We start from the raw sequence: 19,103 nt of genomic DNA, 5'->3' as shown, positions 1-19,103 counted from the left end.
GTTCTCCATGATCCATGTTCTTCTGCCCTGAACCAAACCAACTTTATGCATAGCATCTAAGCAGGCCATATTACATCAACCCTGTGGGATTTGGGGCAAAAGGAAATCTATGCAAATATGCTGATACTCATGCTGGTTGCTGTGCCATGACTAATAAAGTCCTTGGTTTTTGACCCAGAGGTGTCTTCAGTCTTCTTCTGGTATCCATGAAACAGTAGCAGGCTAATTTATCAGTGTGTAAGTATTGTAAAATCAAACTCCAGACCCAATGATTAAAAAATAGGACTGAAAAAATTTTAAATATCTAATTAATTTAAAATAATAAACCCATTACATGTTGTATTAGTCTGCTTGGTCTGCCATAACAAAGTACCACAGACTGGATGGTATAAACAACAGAAATTTATCTTCTCAAAGTTCTGGAGGCTACAAGTCTAAGATCAAGGTGCTGGCAATTTTGGTTTGTGGTAAGGGCTCTCTTCCTGGCCTGCAGATGACTGCTTTCTCATTGTGTTCACATGGCCTTTCTTCTGTGTGAGTGTGCTAGTGCATCTGCACACAAAAGTGAGAGCTCTCTGGGGGTCTCTTCTTCCTCTTATAAGGAAACCAGTCGTATGGGATTAGGGCCCCACCCTTACAACCTCATTTAACCTTAATTATCTCTCTAAAGGCCTTATTTCCAAATACAATCATATTGAAGGTTAGGGCTTCAACCTACGAATTTTAGGAAACACAATTCAGTCTATAATACATGTTAATATAAATAACATGTTTATATAAAAAGTTCTATTTCCCAAAACAAACAAAAAAATTATTTTATGAGAAGAATGGCACTGTTTTATATTTTTAAAAGTATCTTTACTGGGCTGGAGGGTTGGCTCAGTTGGTTAGAGTGTGGTTACAACACCAAGATGAAGGGTTCAGATCCCTGTACTAGCCAGCCACCAAAAAAAAAAAAAAAGTCCATATCTGTCTATCTATACAGGTATGTATCTTTACTGTCTTGACTTCATAAGAGAAAGTTGAGTTCTTCTATCTGTTTTGCATTCAATATATTGCAATATCGTACTGTGGCTGAAGTACAGCCTTACACAAATATGTAATTAGGAAAGGTAGGAATACTTTAACACCCTTCTCAGAAAAACGTGGATATTCCAATCAAAAGGTGGTGGTTTCTTAAAAGTTAATTGCAACCTGCAATCTACAACCACATGAATGAACTTTTTGTACTGTGTTATATTAAAGTCTCTTAGACTTATTAATATTCTTAAATAAATTAATAAATATTTTAAATTTCTCAATTTTAATTTCTAATAGTCAATAGGGATCAGTAAAACCTACGTAATTTTGCTTTAAATAGATCACTCATCTTGCAAGATTTTGTAATATCATGCTTTGTTCATTTGGAAAACACTGGTTCACTTACTTATGCAGCTCTTCCAAATGTTGACCCATTTGATCTCTAAGATATCAAATAATTATGCTCATTAATTTTACCACCCATTATCGGAGAAGTCTTTAACTACTGAGAAACTGTCAGACTCATTGTGGCAAATAAATATTTTCCACAATTCTAATATTTTTGCTTGAAAACTTGGTTTTTATCATTGGCAATAAAAACTGTCAGTTTTTTCTTTAAAGTAATAGGCACAGTTTGCTCATTCTTGAGACCGTGTCCTGCCAAATCTCCAAGTCTGAATAACCATAGTTATTTTGTCAGTTGTTCTATCAAGTAAAAATGAAATCCTATAAAAAAACTGAACTATTTTCAGCTTGCAACTCAAACAACTGCACAACTGGTCTTCCTCAAGATAACCACCGTACCTGCAGCAGACATGCTTTATGCGTACTTTCACATGGAAGGCTAAAAAGATGTGTATTTGAGTCCAGATTTAATAAAATTAGTAATTGTTACCATTTCTTCAAAGACAATTAATGAGAAAGAATGTATTCCTTTGTTTACTGCAAATGTGTGATAATAAAGAATAAAATGAGTACTAATACAGTTGGGTACTAAGGTACAAGCAAGTTTATCCACTATTGATGCATATGTCTACACAGTGGAAAAAGGAAATACCGTCTTAGAATTATTATAAAACTAGTTTTATAATAATTTGCCACTTTATAATTTATATCATATTTGGCTAAGTCCTTTAAGATTATAAGGCTGAGCAAGTCCTACATAGTAAGAATTCCACACAGACCTAACGTTACAGTTCCTAATGCTACAGTTTTTCAAGTCTAAATGATGGGTTTCAAATCTGGCAGATCAACAGAATCTTTGGATAGATCCTTCTTAACTCCACTTAATATACTATGCATTTACTTGTCTTTCTCTACATCTAGAATGTAGATATTTAGTTTTAGTCACTGTCATTCCCACTGCCCAGAAGAGTGCCTAGCACATAGTAAGAGCTGAATACTGTTACTGAATGGAGGAATCCTGTAGTGTTGCCAGTCTGGGGGTGGAACTTCTCTTGAACCCATATCTAGCTACTACTCCATCTCTCTGCTCCTTCTTACAGCCAAACTTCTTAAAAGACTACCTCTACTTCCTTCCTATTCCCTTTTCTCCAACTTTTTATTTTGAAAATTGTCAAACTTATGAAAAGTTGAAAGTACAATGAACTGACAACATACTCTTTACCTGGATTAATGAACTATTAACATTTTGAGATTTTTTTTACTTCTCTTCATTTATATACATTTACACACGTATAATTTTTAATGCTAAAGTTGCAGACATCATAGTATTTCATCCCTAAATACTTCAGTATCTATCCCATTAAAACAAGGATATTCTCTTAGATAACTACATTACAATTATCACATCCAAGAAATTTAAAACTGACACAATATTATTATCTAATTTATACTCCATATTTAAGTATCTCTGGTTGTCCCCCAAATGTCCTTTGGGTCTGTTTTTCCCTCATGCTGAATCCAATCAAAGATCATGGATTGTTCTCTTTAGCACAATCTCTTTAGTGAGTCTCTTTGGTCTCCTTTAAACTAGAAAAATCTCCCTGCCTTTATTTTGTTTTTCAATAACATGAACATTTTGAAATGTTCTGTAGAATGTTCCACAATCTAAATTTGTCTGATTGTTCCCTCTTGATTGGATTTAACTTAAATCCAATAGCGAGAATACTACAAAGGTGATATTATTTCTTTTCCATTGCACCACACCATGAGGCACATATCAGTTTATCCCATTATATGTGATGCAAAGTTTGATGGTGATGGTGGTGTCTACCAGATCTCTCCACTGAAAAGGTACCTTTTTGCCTTTATGATTAATAAGTAATATGTGAAACCATGTGAATATCCTTTTCTCAACCCTCTTTTTAGCCGATAGTTTTAGCATCCTTTAATAATTCTTGATCTTTCCTCCATTTCTCCTTTAAATCTACTTCAATCAGGCTTTCATCACCATCACTCTTTTAAAGATGTTCTTGTCAAGGTCACCAATGAGCTGCACATTACTAAATCCAATCATTTCACAGTCCTCTTCTTACTTGACCCATCAGTGGCACTGACTGAGTTGATAACTCCTTCTTCAAATACTGTTTCCACTTGGGATCTAGGACACTGATCTCTTCCTTCACACACTATGCAGGGTCCTTCCCAACTTCCACTGGTCCAATGCCCCGATCTAAATCATGTCTTGCCTGGATTACTGAACACAGCCTCTAACTTGTCTCTCTGTTTCTATCCTAGTTCCCTACAATCTGTTCTCAATACAGCAGCTAGGGAGATACTTTAAAAATATAAACCAGATCATGTTACTCCAATAAGCAAAAACCTCAAATGGATTTCTATATTACTCTATTCTTAAGTCCTACAAGATCAAGCCCCCTCCTAACTCTGTTACTTTGTCTCTGCTATGGTCTGAATATTTGTCCCCTACAAAGCTCATGTGGAAGCTTTATCCCCATTATAACAATGTTAAGAGTGTGGGAAATACGACTATGGTATTTGAAAGGTGGGGCCTTTTAAGAGGTGATTGGGTCATGAGGACTATGCCCTCATGAATTGATTAATCCATCCATGGAATAATGGGTTAATGGTTTAAACAGTTATCAGGTGGCCTTATAAGGAGAGGAAGAAAGCATGTGGATATGTTCTTGTTCAGCTCTTGCTATGTGATACCCTGCATTGCCAGGAGACTTTGCTGAGAGTTACCACTAAGAAGAAGGCCTACACCAGATGTACCCCTTGACCTTGGACTTCCCAGTCTCCAAAACTGTAATAAATAAATTCCACTTCTTTATAAATTACACAGTTGCAGGTATTCTGTTACAAGCATCAGAGAATGGACTAATACAATCTCTTACCACTATCTTTCTTGTTGACTTGCTATAGCATAGTCATATGCTCTAGCTACAACATCCTCCGTGCTATTTCTCATACATATGGAACATGCTGCTGCCTTGGGATCTTGCCCTTTGTTTCCTCTATTTGGAATTCCATAGCAAATAACTATCTGGCTTGCTCTTTCACTTTCTTCAGATCTCTGTTCAAATGTCACCTTTTCAAAGGGCATTCCCTGACCACTTTGTATATACCAGTCACTCTCTATCCTCCCTAACCTTGTTCTTTCTTTTTTTGTTCACAGCACTCATATTATACCACACCACCACTGGACATATTATATATCTCTATATTGTCTGTCCCCTTCCCCTACTTTTTCATAGGGTCAGGTATTTTGGTCCGAAGTTCATCTCTATATCCCCAGAACCTAGAACAGTACTTGATATGTAATAAGAATTCAATACTTATAGACTGAATATTTGTTAAATGATGGACTGTTTAAACATTTTACAACTTTTTTTTTTTTTTTTGTCGTTTTTTCGTGACCGGCACTCAGCCAGTGAGTGCACCGGTCAGTCCTATATAGGATCCGAACCCGCGGCAGGAGCGTCGCCGCACTCCCAGCGCAGCACTCTACCAAGTGCGCCATGGGCTCGGCCCACATTTTACAACTTTTGATGGTGAATTATCTTTGAAAATCTTGTACTATAATAACTCTTATGTGCAGAAGTATTATCAACACACATGCTTATTGCTCTGGTACTCAATTCTTTCTTTCTTTATTTATTTATTTCAAATTTTCTTCTTTATTTATTTATTTATTTTTACTTTTTTTTAAAAAAAATTTTATTTTGTCGATATACATTGTGGTTGATTATTGTTGCCCTTTACCAAAACCTCCCTCCCTCCTCCCTCCCCCACAACAATGTCCTTTCTGTTTGCTTGTCGTATCAACTTCAAGTAATTGTGGTTGTTATATCTTCTCCCCCCCCGTTTTTTTTTTGTGTGTGTGTGTGTGAATTTATATATTAATTTTTAGCTCCCACCAATAAGTGAGAACATGTGGTATTTCTCTTTCTGTGCCTGACTCGTTTCACTTAATATAATTCTCTCAAGGTCCATCCATGTTGTTGAAAATGGCAGTATTTCATTCGTTTTTATAGCTGGGTAGTATTCCATTGTGTAGATGTACCACATTTTCCGTATCCACTCATCCGATGATGGACATTTGGGCTGGTTCCAACTCTTGGCTATTGTAAAGAGTGCTGCAGTGAACACTGGGGAACAGGTATACCTTCGACTTGATGATTTCCCTTCCTTTGGGTTTATTCCCAGCAGTGAGATAGCTGGGTCATATGGTAGATCTATCTGCAATTGTTTGAGGAACCTCCATACCATTTTCCATAGAGGCTGCACCATTTTGCAATCCCACCATTCTTTCTTTATTTTTGGCCCTTTAGGATTTTCTTTCTTGTGAGTTCAGCTATACATTAAAAAATGTTAATGATCATTCTAACACTGTAGGTGTTTACAGCATGAGAGTTTTTAGTTAACATAATTTGCCAAACCCCAGAACCTATTGCTCCAATTAAAAAATATTTTCTTCTAAGCTGGGTATAGATACTACATAACCTCATTTACATGTGGAATCTAAAAAAATTGAACTCATAGAAGCAGAGAATAGAATGGTGGTTACCAGGGCTGGGAGGGAGGGAAAGAAGGAGGAGACAGGAATGGAAAGTTGTCGGTTAAAGGGTACAAAGTTTCTGTTCAGGAGAAATAAGTTCTGGAGATCTACTGTAAAACATGGTGAATATAGTTAATAATAATGAATTGTATACTTGAAAAGTACTTAAAAAGAGTAGATTTTAAATGTTCTCATTACAATAAATAAGTAAGTGAAGTGATGGATATGTTAATTAGCTTAATTTAAGCATTTCACAATGTATACATGCTATATATCAAAGCATCACATTTGCACCATAAATATATACAATTTTTCCATTTGTTCATTAAACAAGTGAAAAAGAATTTCTTCAGTATGAAAACATGTGAAGAAAAAAAATTTAGGGGCTAGCTGGTTAGCTCAGGTGGTTAGAGTACAAACTTGTAACACCAAGGTTAAGGATTCGATTCCCTGTCTTGGCCAGCTGTCAAAAAAAAAAAAAAAAAAATCTAAAAATGGTTGTTTCCTCACTACAGTTGATCTGGATACTGGCAGAGCTTCATGGCAACCTGCTAACATGACTGATTTCATTAGACTCTTCTGTCAGGAAAGGGGCAGCAGTTTGCTCTCACTGGAAGAAAAACTTACTCTGGATATAAGTTTCTCTTACCTAGGCCAAATGCTTCTGTCAGTTCTCTCACCCGTGGAATTACTGAATGCTTTTTTCACCACCAAGGTATCCCACAAAGCACTGCTTCAGAGCAAGAAACTGATTGTGAGGACATAGGGGGATGGGCTTATGCCCATGGGATTCAGTGGTCTTATCCTGTTCTCTATCATCCTGAAGTAGCCAGCCTGATAGAAAGGTGGATAGGCTACTGAAGACTCAGTTTCAGCAGCAGCTAGGTGACATCTTCCAGGGCTAGGGTTCTGTTTTATAAGATTTTGTATGTACCCTGAACCATAAACCAGTAATTAATTTCTCCCATAGCCACAAATCTAGTAGTCAAAGAATATATGTATCTCATTAATACAACTACTAGCCCACCTGTAAAATGTTTGGTTCCAGTTCCCACCTGCTTCTGCTAGTTTAAAGGTCCTAGTTTCTAAGGTAGAGGAGGAAGTGGGGTAGGGAAGGATGTTTCTATCAGGGAACATAATAATTTCACTGAACTTGAAGCTGAGACTGCCATTTTGAGACTGGGCCATTTTGGGCTCCTCAAGCCATTGAACCAGTAGGCAAGGAAGGGATTATTGTAAGGATGATGCTATGGGTGAATGTGTCCCCCACAAAAAGTTTGTGTTGAAAACTTGATCTCATTGCAACAATATTAAGAGGATGGGAAATCCAACTATGGTATTTGCAAGGTGGGACCTTTAAGAGGTGATTGGATCATAAGGACTGTGCCTTTGTGAATGGATTAATCCATTCAGGAGTAATGGGTTAATGGTTTAATGGGAACGGTTCTGATGGTTTTATAAGGAGAACAAATGAGCATGTTAACTCTCTTGTTCATACCATTCTCACTACAGCAATGCTGTAGAGAGTTCCCACCCAGAAGGCCCTCACCAGATGTGCCCCCTGGACCATGGACTTCCCAGCCTCCAAAACTGTAAGAAATAAATTTTGTTTCTTTACAAATTACCCAGTTTCAGGCATTCTGTTATAAGCAGCAGAAAATGGACTAACATACATTGTGTCTTAGTCCATTTTGTGTTGCTATAACAGAATACCTGATACTGGGTAATTTATGAAGAAAAGAGGTGTATTTAGCTCACGGTTCTGCAGGGTGGGAAATTAAAGATTGGGCAGCCACATCTGGCAGCTTCTGGTGAGGGCCTCGTGCTACGTCAAAACATGGCCAAGAAACAAAATGGGAACCAGGTGCATGGAAAAAGGGACCAAAAACCAAAGGCAACCTCACTTTATAACACCTGCTCTCGCAGGTAACTAATCACATGAGAGCGAGAACTCACTTATTCCCTTGAGACTACATTAATCACTTCACGAGAACAGATCCTTTCATGACCCAAATACCTCTTAAAGGTCCCACTACCTCTGAACAGCATTACATTAAGGACCAAGCCTCAACATGGGTTTTGTTGGGGATAAACCATAGCAGATAGTATGATTTGTTTTGATTATCAAGGGAAATAAAGTCACTGTTATATAATGGGACTACGGAAGAAGTGTCTACAACTCAAGGGATTTTCTAGAGGTCTCAGTACTCCCATGTAAAGTGAAAAAAGTTAAAGGAAGGCTCTGTAACCCATTAAAGCAGAATCACTAGAAAGAATCTTCAGAAAGAAATGTTTGTGCCACACGCCAGGTAAAAAACCCCAACAAACCAAAGTGCTGGTATCAGCTATTTCTATTCTCATTTTTGCAACAGATCATGTGGTCAGTTAATATTTATACCTTTCTATTTCTGCTACCTATTCCACATTTTCCTTTACCTGCACTTTATAAAACTACAAACTAGTTCTGCAAAGTGTTGTCATGCCAGTGCCATAGCTGTGTCCTCAAAAGCCCACTGCACCATTTTATTAGGCTACCTAGTATAATATGCCAGAATAAAAACAAACAAACAAAGACAAAAAAATAAACAATAGATAAAAATAAAGAAAGCTTGATCTCATGGCTAAAGGGCTATAATTCCCAGAAGTAGAAATCAATGAGAAGATTTTATTCTACCTTTCAAGATAGAAGACCCTGATCTCTAATTCCAGTACTGCTATTAACTTGGAGTGTGAACATAAAAATTTACTTAACCCCTGAATCTCGGTTTACAAATGTGTAAAATAAAAATGGTTTCAAATGTTTTCGTTATAATTTTTTTAAAGCTGTTAATACTTCCTTCAACCAAAATCTCATAAGAAAGTACACACATAAAATGATGATAGTGGGGTGTACAGTGTATGCATGTGCACGCACTGTTCATGCTCTCCCTGGCCCACCACGTGGCCTGAAGATAGCACAGCAGAGCATAGTTTCAAACCAAGATGATCAAAAAAATTCCCAATAATCTGAAAATTCTATAATTTTCTAACTGACTGAGATAAAATAAAAATACCTCTCTGTATGTCCCCAGAAAGCAATCAAATTAAAATGACAAATTATATAAACTTAGAAATTGTTGCATATTGAAATGGAGGGTAATGATGTAATGATAAATGCAAACAGAAGATGGCAGGCTTAAAATATTTAAAGACTGAGTGTAATAACTTGGTTTATTTAGGGTACAGATTTGGAAGGCACAAGAAATCTAGTACTTGTAAGAGACGTCTCATTGGCAGAAAAAATTTCTGATACCTGCAGCAGGTAAATCCATGCCTTCTGATTATCAGATTACCCAAGTACGTTAAAAGAAGATGTGCAACTGACACAAGTATATTTGTTGTGAGAACATAATCCACTATTTTGCTGGCCTGATTAACTAGTATATAAAAGAATATTATGAGCATGGTCAGCTGAAATCAAATCCTTTAATTAACACAGCCATAAAGACCACAACAATATTTCCCCATTAACTTATTTGGCTCTTAAAAATAGTAACATAAACTCTGCATGAAATTATTTTAGGCCTGGGTATTTAAACTTTTAATTAAGTTAAAGTCACTTATATTAGATTCTGTAGTTTAACCTTATTTATTCCTATATACAAGAATATACGAAAATTCACTTCTGGGAACTGCCAATAGTTTTTCCAGGCCCTAGACTTTTATATTGGATTTGAGTGCACTATTAAACAAAGTTAGTAGTTAGGTACTGGAACAAGAATAACAATTTATCCAAAAAAAAAGAAAAGAAAAAAAAGAAACAACAACAAAAGAAGAATAATTTGTCCAGAAAACAAACTATATTCCAGGAATTACATGGAGATCACCGCCACATACTAACACGTAAATAAGTATAGATTCATAGGGGTGCTCTGTCTCTCCTAGAATAGATGATGCACTAAATATTCCTGTATGGAGTTTAAATGCCCATCTAATTCTTTATTAAAAGCAGAAAAACTATTTCTATTCAAAGCAAGCATCTATATGATGCAATACTAATTTGGAAGAATGAACAATGAATAGAAACTGAATATTTCTCTTGTTTGGCCATTTATAAACATGTAGGTTTGTCACATTTTATTCAAAAGTAAGGAAAAGACCCTGTGATTAATAAACCAATGTGTTTCTCTATACATCCAAAACCATTATAGTTTCTGACTAGCTTATTTACATTTATGAAGTTTGTGCCACCATCAATATTTTAATACAATATAACTTTGTCACGCCCTTGAAAGCAATAAAGCTTTTACAGTGAATACATTTAGTCAACTTCTAAAAAAAATTAACAAACTCATGACTCACCTTCCAAGCATGATAAGTACCAGAGGGGTCTGTCTGATATAATCTTGGGATACCATCATCATCAAAACCTACAATTAAGGCAGAAATACCAAAAGGTCTTCGTCCATTGCTCTGGGTATACTTCTGAAAAATAAAATGTATTTTTAGCACAATACTATTACTTATCAAATAAAAAATTCTAATAAAAATAAAGCATTGCTGCCAAAATGTTCTACTTTCCTGATTCTTATTCTACATATTTTTTGAGATCCTTCTCCTAACCCTCTCTGGACTAACCTCAATTTCTGATAAAATTTTTAAGAAACTAAGATATATAGTCTACACAATAAAATCATAAGTTTACTTATATATTATTTTAAAATTGTTTTCTTGTTGCTTTGTGTACATTTTGATAACATATCTAGATTGTAATCTCTTTAACAGCAGAGAAGTGTATTTATGCCATGCCATTTTGGTTCTCAGTAAAGCTGATTTCAATGTGCTATGCTTTAGAAGCATGTCCTTAGTTTACCTTGAGGAACACTATAATGACTACTATTATTATCAAGAATCCTTACTTGATACTGTTATTATCCAGTATATTCTGTTCATTATATAACAAGTTATCTCTCCTTAATAACCCAAGTAAGACAATTCTTTCAGTCCCAAGACAAGGAAACCTTTGTATCTCTTGAAGAAAAAGTATGTTTTTCCTTAACAGACAATGGAGCACTGGAAACCAATTGTATTTCTTTTTATTTTAGTGCTAGGGAACTTCCTGGATTTGTGCACCAAGGAGTGGAATTCACACTGAGACTGGTGTCCCTAGAAGTCATTTAAAGAGGCAGCCTTGATAGGCAACTTTACATAAGCGCATATAACCCTGTGGCTGTACACAACATGGTATATAACTATGGCTTGAAATAGCTTTATACTACCTTTCTTTTTGGTCTTATTTATGTATCAGATCTATTTTTTTTATTTTTCAATTTAATTATATGTATTTTTAAAAGCCACTTGAAATTCTGAATGCAAATAGTTGGGCTATGAACATAAATAAACTCTTAAAGAATAGGGTTTATGTCTTAATTCTTTTGCACTTTCTAATGCTTCTAGTTCATACCTAGGTATGGAGTAGATGCTTTGTAAATATACCTTAGAGGAGAGACACTTTTGCTTTATTTGCTTAATCAACCATGTTTTCTGATTTTGTTTTTCTGTGATTCCAAGTCCTTTCACTTTATTTTATTTATTCATTTTTTACCCATACTTATTTCTTCATTTATTTAGCAAACATTTATTGTTTTTTTTAAAGGATATGCATTTATTTGTTCAAATAACAAATACATAAATTAAATAACAGACGAATAACATAATACTCTGTAGGAAGTAGGGCTTCAAATTTTCACAAAAACTGGAGATGTAAAACATTAAAATTTACATATTTCATTTTATAATTTCTACAATTATTTGATATAGCTCTCTTAAGTCTTCCAAAAGCATGCAAATATCAAATTAATTTCAGAGGAAGATGAATAAACTTCTCAAAGGCAAATTAATTTTTAAGCAAATCCAGTCCATTTAATAATAAGAAATCAAGAACAGAAATTAAATATCTAAGTTTAGCAACATAAATTGCATAAAAAATCAATAAAACAGAACATATGAAAAAGTAATACATGCACAGGGTTAAAATAATTTAGAAGTACAAAAGGTACATATGAGATATCTATATTTTGCCCCAGCACCCCAGGCCTCCCCGGTGGCAATTCCACTGTTACAGATTTATGTTTCCATAAATATTCTATGCATAGCCTTCATATTTCTAGAAGAAAACCAAAAAATACCAATTGGAAACCTTGTATATATGATGTTGTCTCCTTTTTTTGGTGAATACCTTTTAACTGGGAAAATCAAAGCAAATAAAATAGAAAAGTAGAATAATATAAAACTGTTGAATTTTCTTGAACAAACTATAAAAACCCAAATAGGGCAATTTTGTTATAAGCCAATCAGTTACAACTTTAATATTTAGAATATATAGAGTTTATAAAAAAATCTGTAACATGGACAATTGGTTAAATCCATGCCAGAAAGTATCCTAAATGTCTGAAATGTATTGAATCATTTAACCCATCATGCAGCTCAAGAAAGTAGGTATTATTATAATGCTCATCTTATAAAAAAGGAAATTGGAGCAAAAGTAGGCTAAATAGTGCCAAAGGCACTAAGAAGTAGCAAAGCCAGGATCCAAACCCCCAAATTCTGGCTCCTACAGGAACACTCTTAATCATTTGAATTCCTGTCAAAAGTAAAGATAGTTTACACTAGCAGAAATGAGATAACAAACCAACATGTGGAAAAAAATTCAGCCTCACTGCTAATTATAAAACACAAATTAAAACAACTATTACAGTACTATGTGATACTTATTTGCAAAATCAAAGAAAAAATGAAAAACCCAATGTTGATGATTCTTCAGGGATACATTTATGCATTGCTAGTTGCACAATAAAAATTGGTTCAATATTTCTGGCAAGCAATTTAGCTACACATAACAAGAGTCTTAAAACCAATTACCATCTCTAATCTAGTAATCCTATACTAAAAATTAATTTAACAATCTAATTCAAAATAAAAAAATGAAAGCTGTGACAAAGAGGAGGATGAGGAGAGAGAGAGAGGTGGGGGAGGGGAAGGAGAGGGAAGGAGAACAAAGAAATGAAACAATGTAACTAAATTATCAGCAACTAGAAACAGTATTATAATCTTATCGTTAGTAAGAATGATAAGGATGATGTTGCTATATATAAAGTACACACAAAATAAGTGAAAAAATAATGCTGTATTTGAATATATCATGCTTATACTTCATGTTAAGCCATGTATTTATGAATAGATTTGGAAGAAATCATACCTTTTTCTTTTTTTAATAGAATTTTTCTTTTTCTTTTTCTTTTTCTTTTTTTTGGCAGCTGGCCAGTATGGAGATCTGAACCTGGGATCTTTGTGTTACAAAGCTGAGCTCTAACCAACTGAGCTAACCAGCCAGCCCAGAAATCACATCTAAACTTGATCAGCTGTGTTTAAGTTTTGTCTTAGTCTGTTTTGTGCTGCTATAAAAGAATACCTGAGATTGGGTAATTAATAAAGAACAGAGTTCTGGAGGCTGGGAAGTCCATAATCGAGGGGCCCACATCTAGCCAGGACCTTCATGCTACATCATCCCACGGCAGAATGACAAGACAGCTCAAGCAAGAGACAGCAAGAGACTGAATTTGCAGCCTCAAGCCATTTCATAATCTGGCCTTAATCCATTCATGAGAGTGCAACCCTTATTACATAAACACTTCCAATTAGACCCCACCTCTCAACACTGTTGCACTGGGGATTAAGTTTCTGACACATGCTTTTTGGGGGACACATTCAAACCATAGAAGGTTTGTAGGTAAAAGAATAATGGATATTTCTTTGGAAAACTTTAAAGAATGGTTCTTTCTACATTTCCAGAGGTGTAGAAATCCCTTTGAAAGATTAGACTTATTTTTAATATAATTCCCAGAGCTGATACTGATTGAGATTTCTAGTGATTAAATCAATTTACTCTACTGTAATAAGAGTGTGAGTATGAAATAAGTGTGAGAAAGAATAAGGAATTTAATAGATTTAATAGGCTAAATGGTTGGAGTGATTGTAGTATTTCTATGATAGGCCCATAATGAAGGAAAAGGAGAAAACTTAAAGAAATCTGTTAGAATATTAGCTTACCTGCTTTAAAGTTGCTATGAAGCGAGTTATATATTCTACAGTGACTGGGTCCTCAACTGTAAGCTTATGGCTCTGGCACTCCACACGGGCTCTGTTTATTACTACTCTAGCATCAGCAGTCAGTCCTACAAAAATAGTCAAAACTTTACAAAAAAAATTTTTTTACAATATTTTTCCTTGTCAAAAGGTTTTAGCCACCATGAAAACTTTCTTATAACATCCTTTTTTCCCCCTCACTACATGCCCATTATAAAGGATTTGTAAAATAAAGTATCACTTGTCCTACATTCTGATTTATTTCCTTTAAGAATTAATTTGACGCATTCTTATTGAATTTTTAAGGAAAATGGTTTTAAAGAATAGTGGCTTAAACACTAATAGCAGTATTTCTTCTTATGAAAACAAGAGTTATTATTTCATTGCCAAACATATATCCAATGAATTCAAACTACATTCAATATAAGTGTGACATGTTACTTTTCAGTTTTTTCTCTGCGACTAAGGGTTTGAAAATCAAGAATGTTAAGACAGAGAAAATGCTTGACCTTGCTTTTGCAATACCAAAACATCATGTGCTTAATTCTCAACACTTCTCTAAGGAAAGAGAATGTGATTTTATTAAAAGAGAAACAAATGGAACCATTATGCAATGGTTGCAAACATTTCTATTAAACACTTCTTTGGCATTTGACTTTTCGATGGCCATTTTGTTTCTTTCACCGCTCTCTTAATAGTAACTAAATTGCCAAGAAAATTTATTCACAAAATCTTGGAAACGTAGCCATTTCTCATATAACCATTAGTGTTTTAGTCACAAACCTTGTTTCCCTTCCACACCATCTCTACAAATCTGAAAGAATCTTCAGCCCCCAAAGACAGTTTATATTAATCAACAATGAAGAAGTTGACAGATTATGCCACTGTGAACAATCATCCTAACACTCATAGGTAGGGTAAAAACTGTAATCAGACACTCAGTTAAAGGAAGAGAAACTAATTCTCTTCTCTTTGCAAATGTTATCTAAGAGAAAGAAATGGAAAGAGATTGACGTAGTCTACCATATGGATTAAAACTTCACTTAGTTAGAAATATGATCAAATAGAATATTTCTAAGTATTTCCTCTTTAATGAGTTAATGTTAATATAATCCAAACCTGAAGAAATATAAAAATAACATACTTAGTAATAATAAAACTGAATAAAGGGGAAAAAATTAGTGATAAATTTGTCAAACTATATGAGAAACACAGTATATGTGTATGTGTCTGTTATTAACAAAAGAAATAGCAATTATGCCAATCAATATTAATTGGCTAGGCAAAAGACAACAAATTCTATTTGAAGAAAACATTTAAAATTACACTTTCACTTTGTTTATATATAAGCTATCTACAGAATCGATGAGCTCTCATTCTAATGCTTTTACATTTATACCACAACTTTACCTTGAAGATACTATCTTAATATAAAATTTGTACTAAATGAAATTCTACATGCTACATGAAATATTTTTTTTCAAATTCTTTGATTTTTCCTAAGACTTGTTTTCTAAATGTTAAAGGCACAATACAACATCATCAAGAGTGCGATTTTTTTTCAAAATGGAACTATATTTTTGCTCTGATATGGGCTCACTATAAAGTATTCTAACAAATAAAAGCTACCATATAATTCCAAAATGAATAAATATAACTATATTATATACATTCTTCTGTAACCTACTCTTATCTTTTTTTTTAACCCACTTTTAAAAATATATATCATGGATACTTTATGTCAATACATACAGATCCTACCACCTTTTTAAATTTTGTACTAAGTAATAATAATAATGATGATAATATAGTAGTAGTAGTAGTAATAGTAATGGTAATAATAGTAGCAATATTTGTTAAACATTCATACATGTCAGGCACTATTCCAAATGCTTCACATGTATTAACTCCCTTTATTCAATAAGGTACTCCCATAGATGAGTTAACTGAGGCAAGGCGCAGTTAAGTACCTTGCCCACAGTCACAGGTGTTGTAGACAATGGAGTCTGGCTTACCTTCCAGTTGATATTACTCCGAAGTCTATACTTTGAAGTCATTGCATGGATATACCATGATTCATTACACCAATTCTTCAACAATAGATATTCAGGTATTTTTCAATTATAAAACCAATTAACATCTGGGGAAGTATGTATGTATGTATGTATGTATGTATGTATGTATGTATGTATGTATGTATGTATGTATGTATGTATGTGTGTGTGTATGTATGTGTATTTATTTTTGGAGCTGGCCGGTATGGGGATCGGAACTCTTGAGCTTAGTGTTATAACACTGCACTCTAACCAACCAAGCTAACTGGCCAGAAAGGGGAAGAATATTTGTAAATGTTTATTTTACTCTGCAAAAAAGATATGTACATATTAAAATTATTTTTATATTAAAGTCAGAAAGGTATGTATGAGTACCAGAAATTAAACCATTCCACATAAATTATATTATTTATTTTTGTTTGCTATTTTTTTTTTTGTGGCTGATGGCCAGCACAGGGACTAAACTCTGGGCTTGGTGTTATCAGCACCACACACTCTAACCAGCCAACCCTCACATCATTAATATTAAAATAAGTTCCTTTTTTTCTGTTTTCTTTTCCTGTGGTAAAATATACATAGAATTTACCATTTTAAAGTGCATTAAGTACATTCACATGTGCAACCATCACCACCATCCATCTCCTGAATGTTTTTCATCTTACAAAACTGAAACTCTGTACCCATCAAACAATAAATGCCCATTCTTCCATCCCACCCTGGCAAGTACCATTCTACTTCTTGTCTCTATAAATCCAACTACTCTAGGTACTTAGTGGAATCCTACAGTATTTGTCCTACTGTGATTGGTTTATTTCACATAGCATGTCTTTAAGGTTTGTACATATTGTAGAGTATGTCAGAATTTCCTTCCTTTTCAAGGCTGAATTAGAGTGTATTGTATGTATTTACCACATTTTGCTTTTTCATTCATCTGTCAATGGACATTTGGGTTGCTTCTGCCTTTTGGCTATTGTGAAAAATGCTGCTGTTAACACAGTATACAAATACCTGTTTGAGTCCTTGTTTTCAATTCTTTGAGATATTTATGAAGTGAAATTGCTGGATCATATGGTAATTCCAAGTTTAATTTTTGGAGGAGTTGCCATACTGTTTTCCCTAGGGGTTACACCATTTTACTTTCCCACCAATGGTATTTTCTGTTTTATGTTTGTTTGCATGATAACAGCCATACTAATTGGTGTGAAGTGGTATCCCATTGTGGTTTTGATTTGCATTTCCCTAATGACTAGTAATGTTGATCATCTTTTCACATGCTTATTGGCTATTCATATATCTTCTTCAGAGACATGTCTATTCAAGTTTTTGCCTATTTTTGAATTGGGTTGTTTGTTTTTGTGTGTTTTAAGTGTTCTTTATATATTCTGGCTATTAATCCCTTATCAGATATATGACTTGTAAATATGAGAGTACTTCAAAAAGTTCCTGGAAAGATTCATATTATCTTTTAATTCTATTTTTCCATGAACTTTTTGAAGTACTCTTGTATTTTTTCTTCCATTCTGTAGGCTGCTTTTTCACTCTGTCAATTGTGTCCTTTGTTACACTAAAGATTTTGATTGTTTTCTTTTTTTAATTTTTTAAAAAATTTTTATTTTTTATAAAGTTTTAAATTTTGAAGCAGTCCAATTTCTTTTTTCTTTTCTTTTTTTTTGTCTGTGCTTCTGGTGTCATATCCAAGAAATCACTGACAATTCCAATCTCATGAAACTTTCCCCTTAAGTTTTATAGTTTTAGCTCTTATGTTTAGGTATTTAATCGATTTTAAGTTAATTTTTGCATATGGTGTTAGGTAAGGATCCTACTTCACCTTTTGTATGTGGATATCCAGTTAGCCCAGCACCAATTGTTGAAAAGACTATATTTTCCCTATTGGATGGTCTTGGCACTCTTGTTGAAAATCATTTGACTATATATGCAAGAGTTTATTTCTAGGCTCTCTATTCCACTTTACTGGTTTATGTGTCTATCTTTATGCCAGTACTGTTTTGACTGCTGTAGCTTTGTAGTAAGTTTTGAAATCAAGATGTTTGAAATCAATTCAACTTTGTTCTTCTTTTTCAAGATTATTGCCTATTCAGGATTCCTTAAAATTTCATATGAATTAAAGGATAGAAGTTTTTATTTTTACCAAAAAAGTCAGTGGGATTTTGATGGGGATAACACTGAATCTGTAGATTGCCTTGGGTAGTGCTGACATGTTAACAATATTAAGTCTTCCAATCCATAAATAGGGAATGTCCTTCCATTTACTTGTGTTTAATTTCTTTTATCAATGTTTTGTATATTTCAGTGCCTTTTGCTTCCTCTAGTTAAGTTTATTCCATACAGGTATTTTATTCTTTTTGATGCTATTGTAACTGGAACTGGTTTTCTTAATTTCCTTTTCTGATTGTTCATTGTTAGTGTATAGAAATGCAACTGATTTTTGAGTGTTGATTTTATATCCTACAACTTTGCTCAATTCATTCATTACTTCTAACAATTCTTTTGTGGAATCTTTGGGATTTTCTACATGTAAAATCACGTTAACTGTGAACACAGATAATTTTACTTCTTCCTTCCCAACTTGGATGCTTTTTACCTATTTTTCTTGCATAATTGCTCTCACTAGGACTTTCATTGCTATGTTGAATGGCAGTGGCAAAAGTGGGCATCCTTATCTTCTTTCTGATTCTAAAGGAAAAGCTTTCAGTCTTTCACCAGACTATGATGTTAGCTGTGGGTTTTTCACATATGACCTTAGTTATGTTGAGGTAATTTTCTTTTATTTCTAGTTTTTGGGGTGTTTTTAACAAAAAAGAATGTTGAATTATGTCAAATTTTTCTGTCAATTGATATGATCATGTAGTTTTTTCCTTTTTCTGTTAATGTGGTGTATTGTACTGATTGATTTTCATATGTTG

The 19,103-nt window shown here is 34.0% G+C and overlaps 1 protein-coding gene across 3 annotated transcripts in view; it reads right to left on the bottom strand.

The window, feature by feature from the left end:
• The window catches only part of PSMA8 (proteasome 20S subunit alpha 8), a 48,399-nt gene that overhangs the window by 5,767 nt on the left and 23,529 nt on the right, over positions 1–19,103 (bottom strand). For 2 of the 3 annotated variants that reach the window (XM_063077432.1, XM_063077433.1), the window contains exons 3-4: positions 14,090–14,214; positions 10,343–10,465 (exon numbers count right to left, since the gene is read on the bottom strand). In XM_063077432.1, coding sequence (XP_062933502.1) covers positions 10,343–10,465; positions 14,090–14,214 — 248 coding nt within the window. Of the gene's footprint in view, positions 1–10,342; positions 10,466–14,089; positions 14,233–19,103 lie in introns of all 3 variants that reach the window. The other variant, XM_063077431.1, reaches the window with a different exon arrangement.

Source organism: Cynocephalus volans, chromosome 13 (genome assembly GCF_027409185.1).
Source record: "Cynocephalus volans isolate mCynVol1 chromosome 13, mCynVol1.pri, whole genome shotgun sequence".
Taxonomy (NCBI): domain Eukaryota; kingdom Metazoa; phylum Chordata; class Mammalia; order Dermoptera; family Cynocephalidae; genus Cynocephalus; species Cynocephalus volans.
This window is presented reverse-complemented; position numbering and strand designations above follow the sequence as displayed.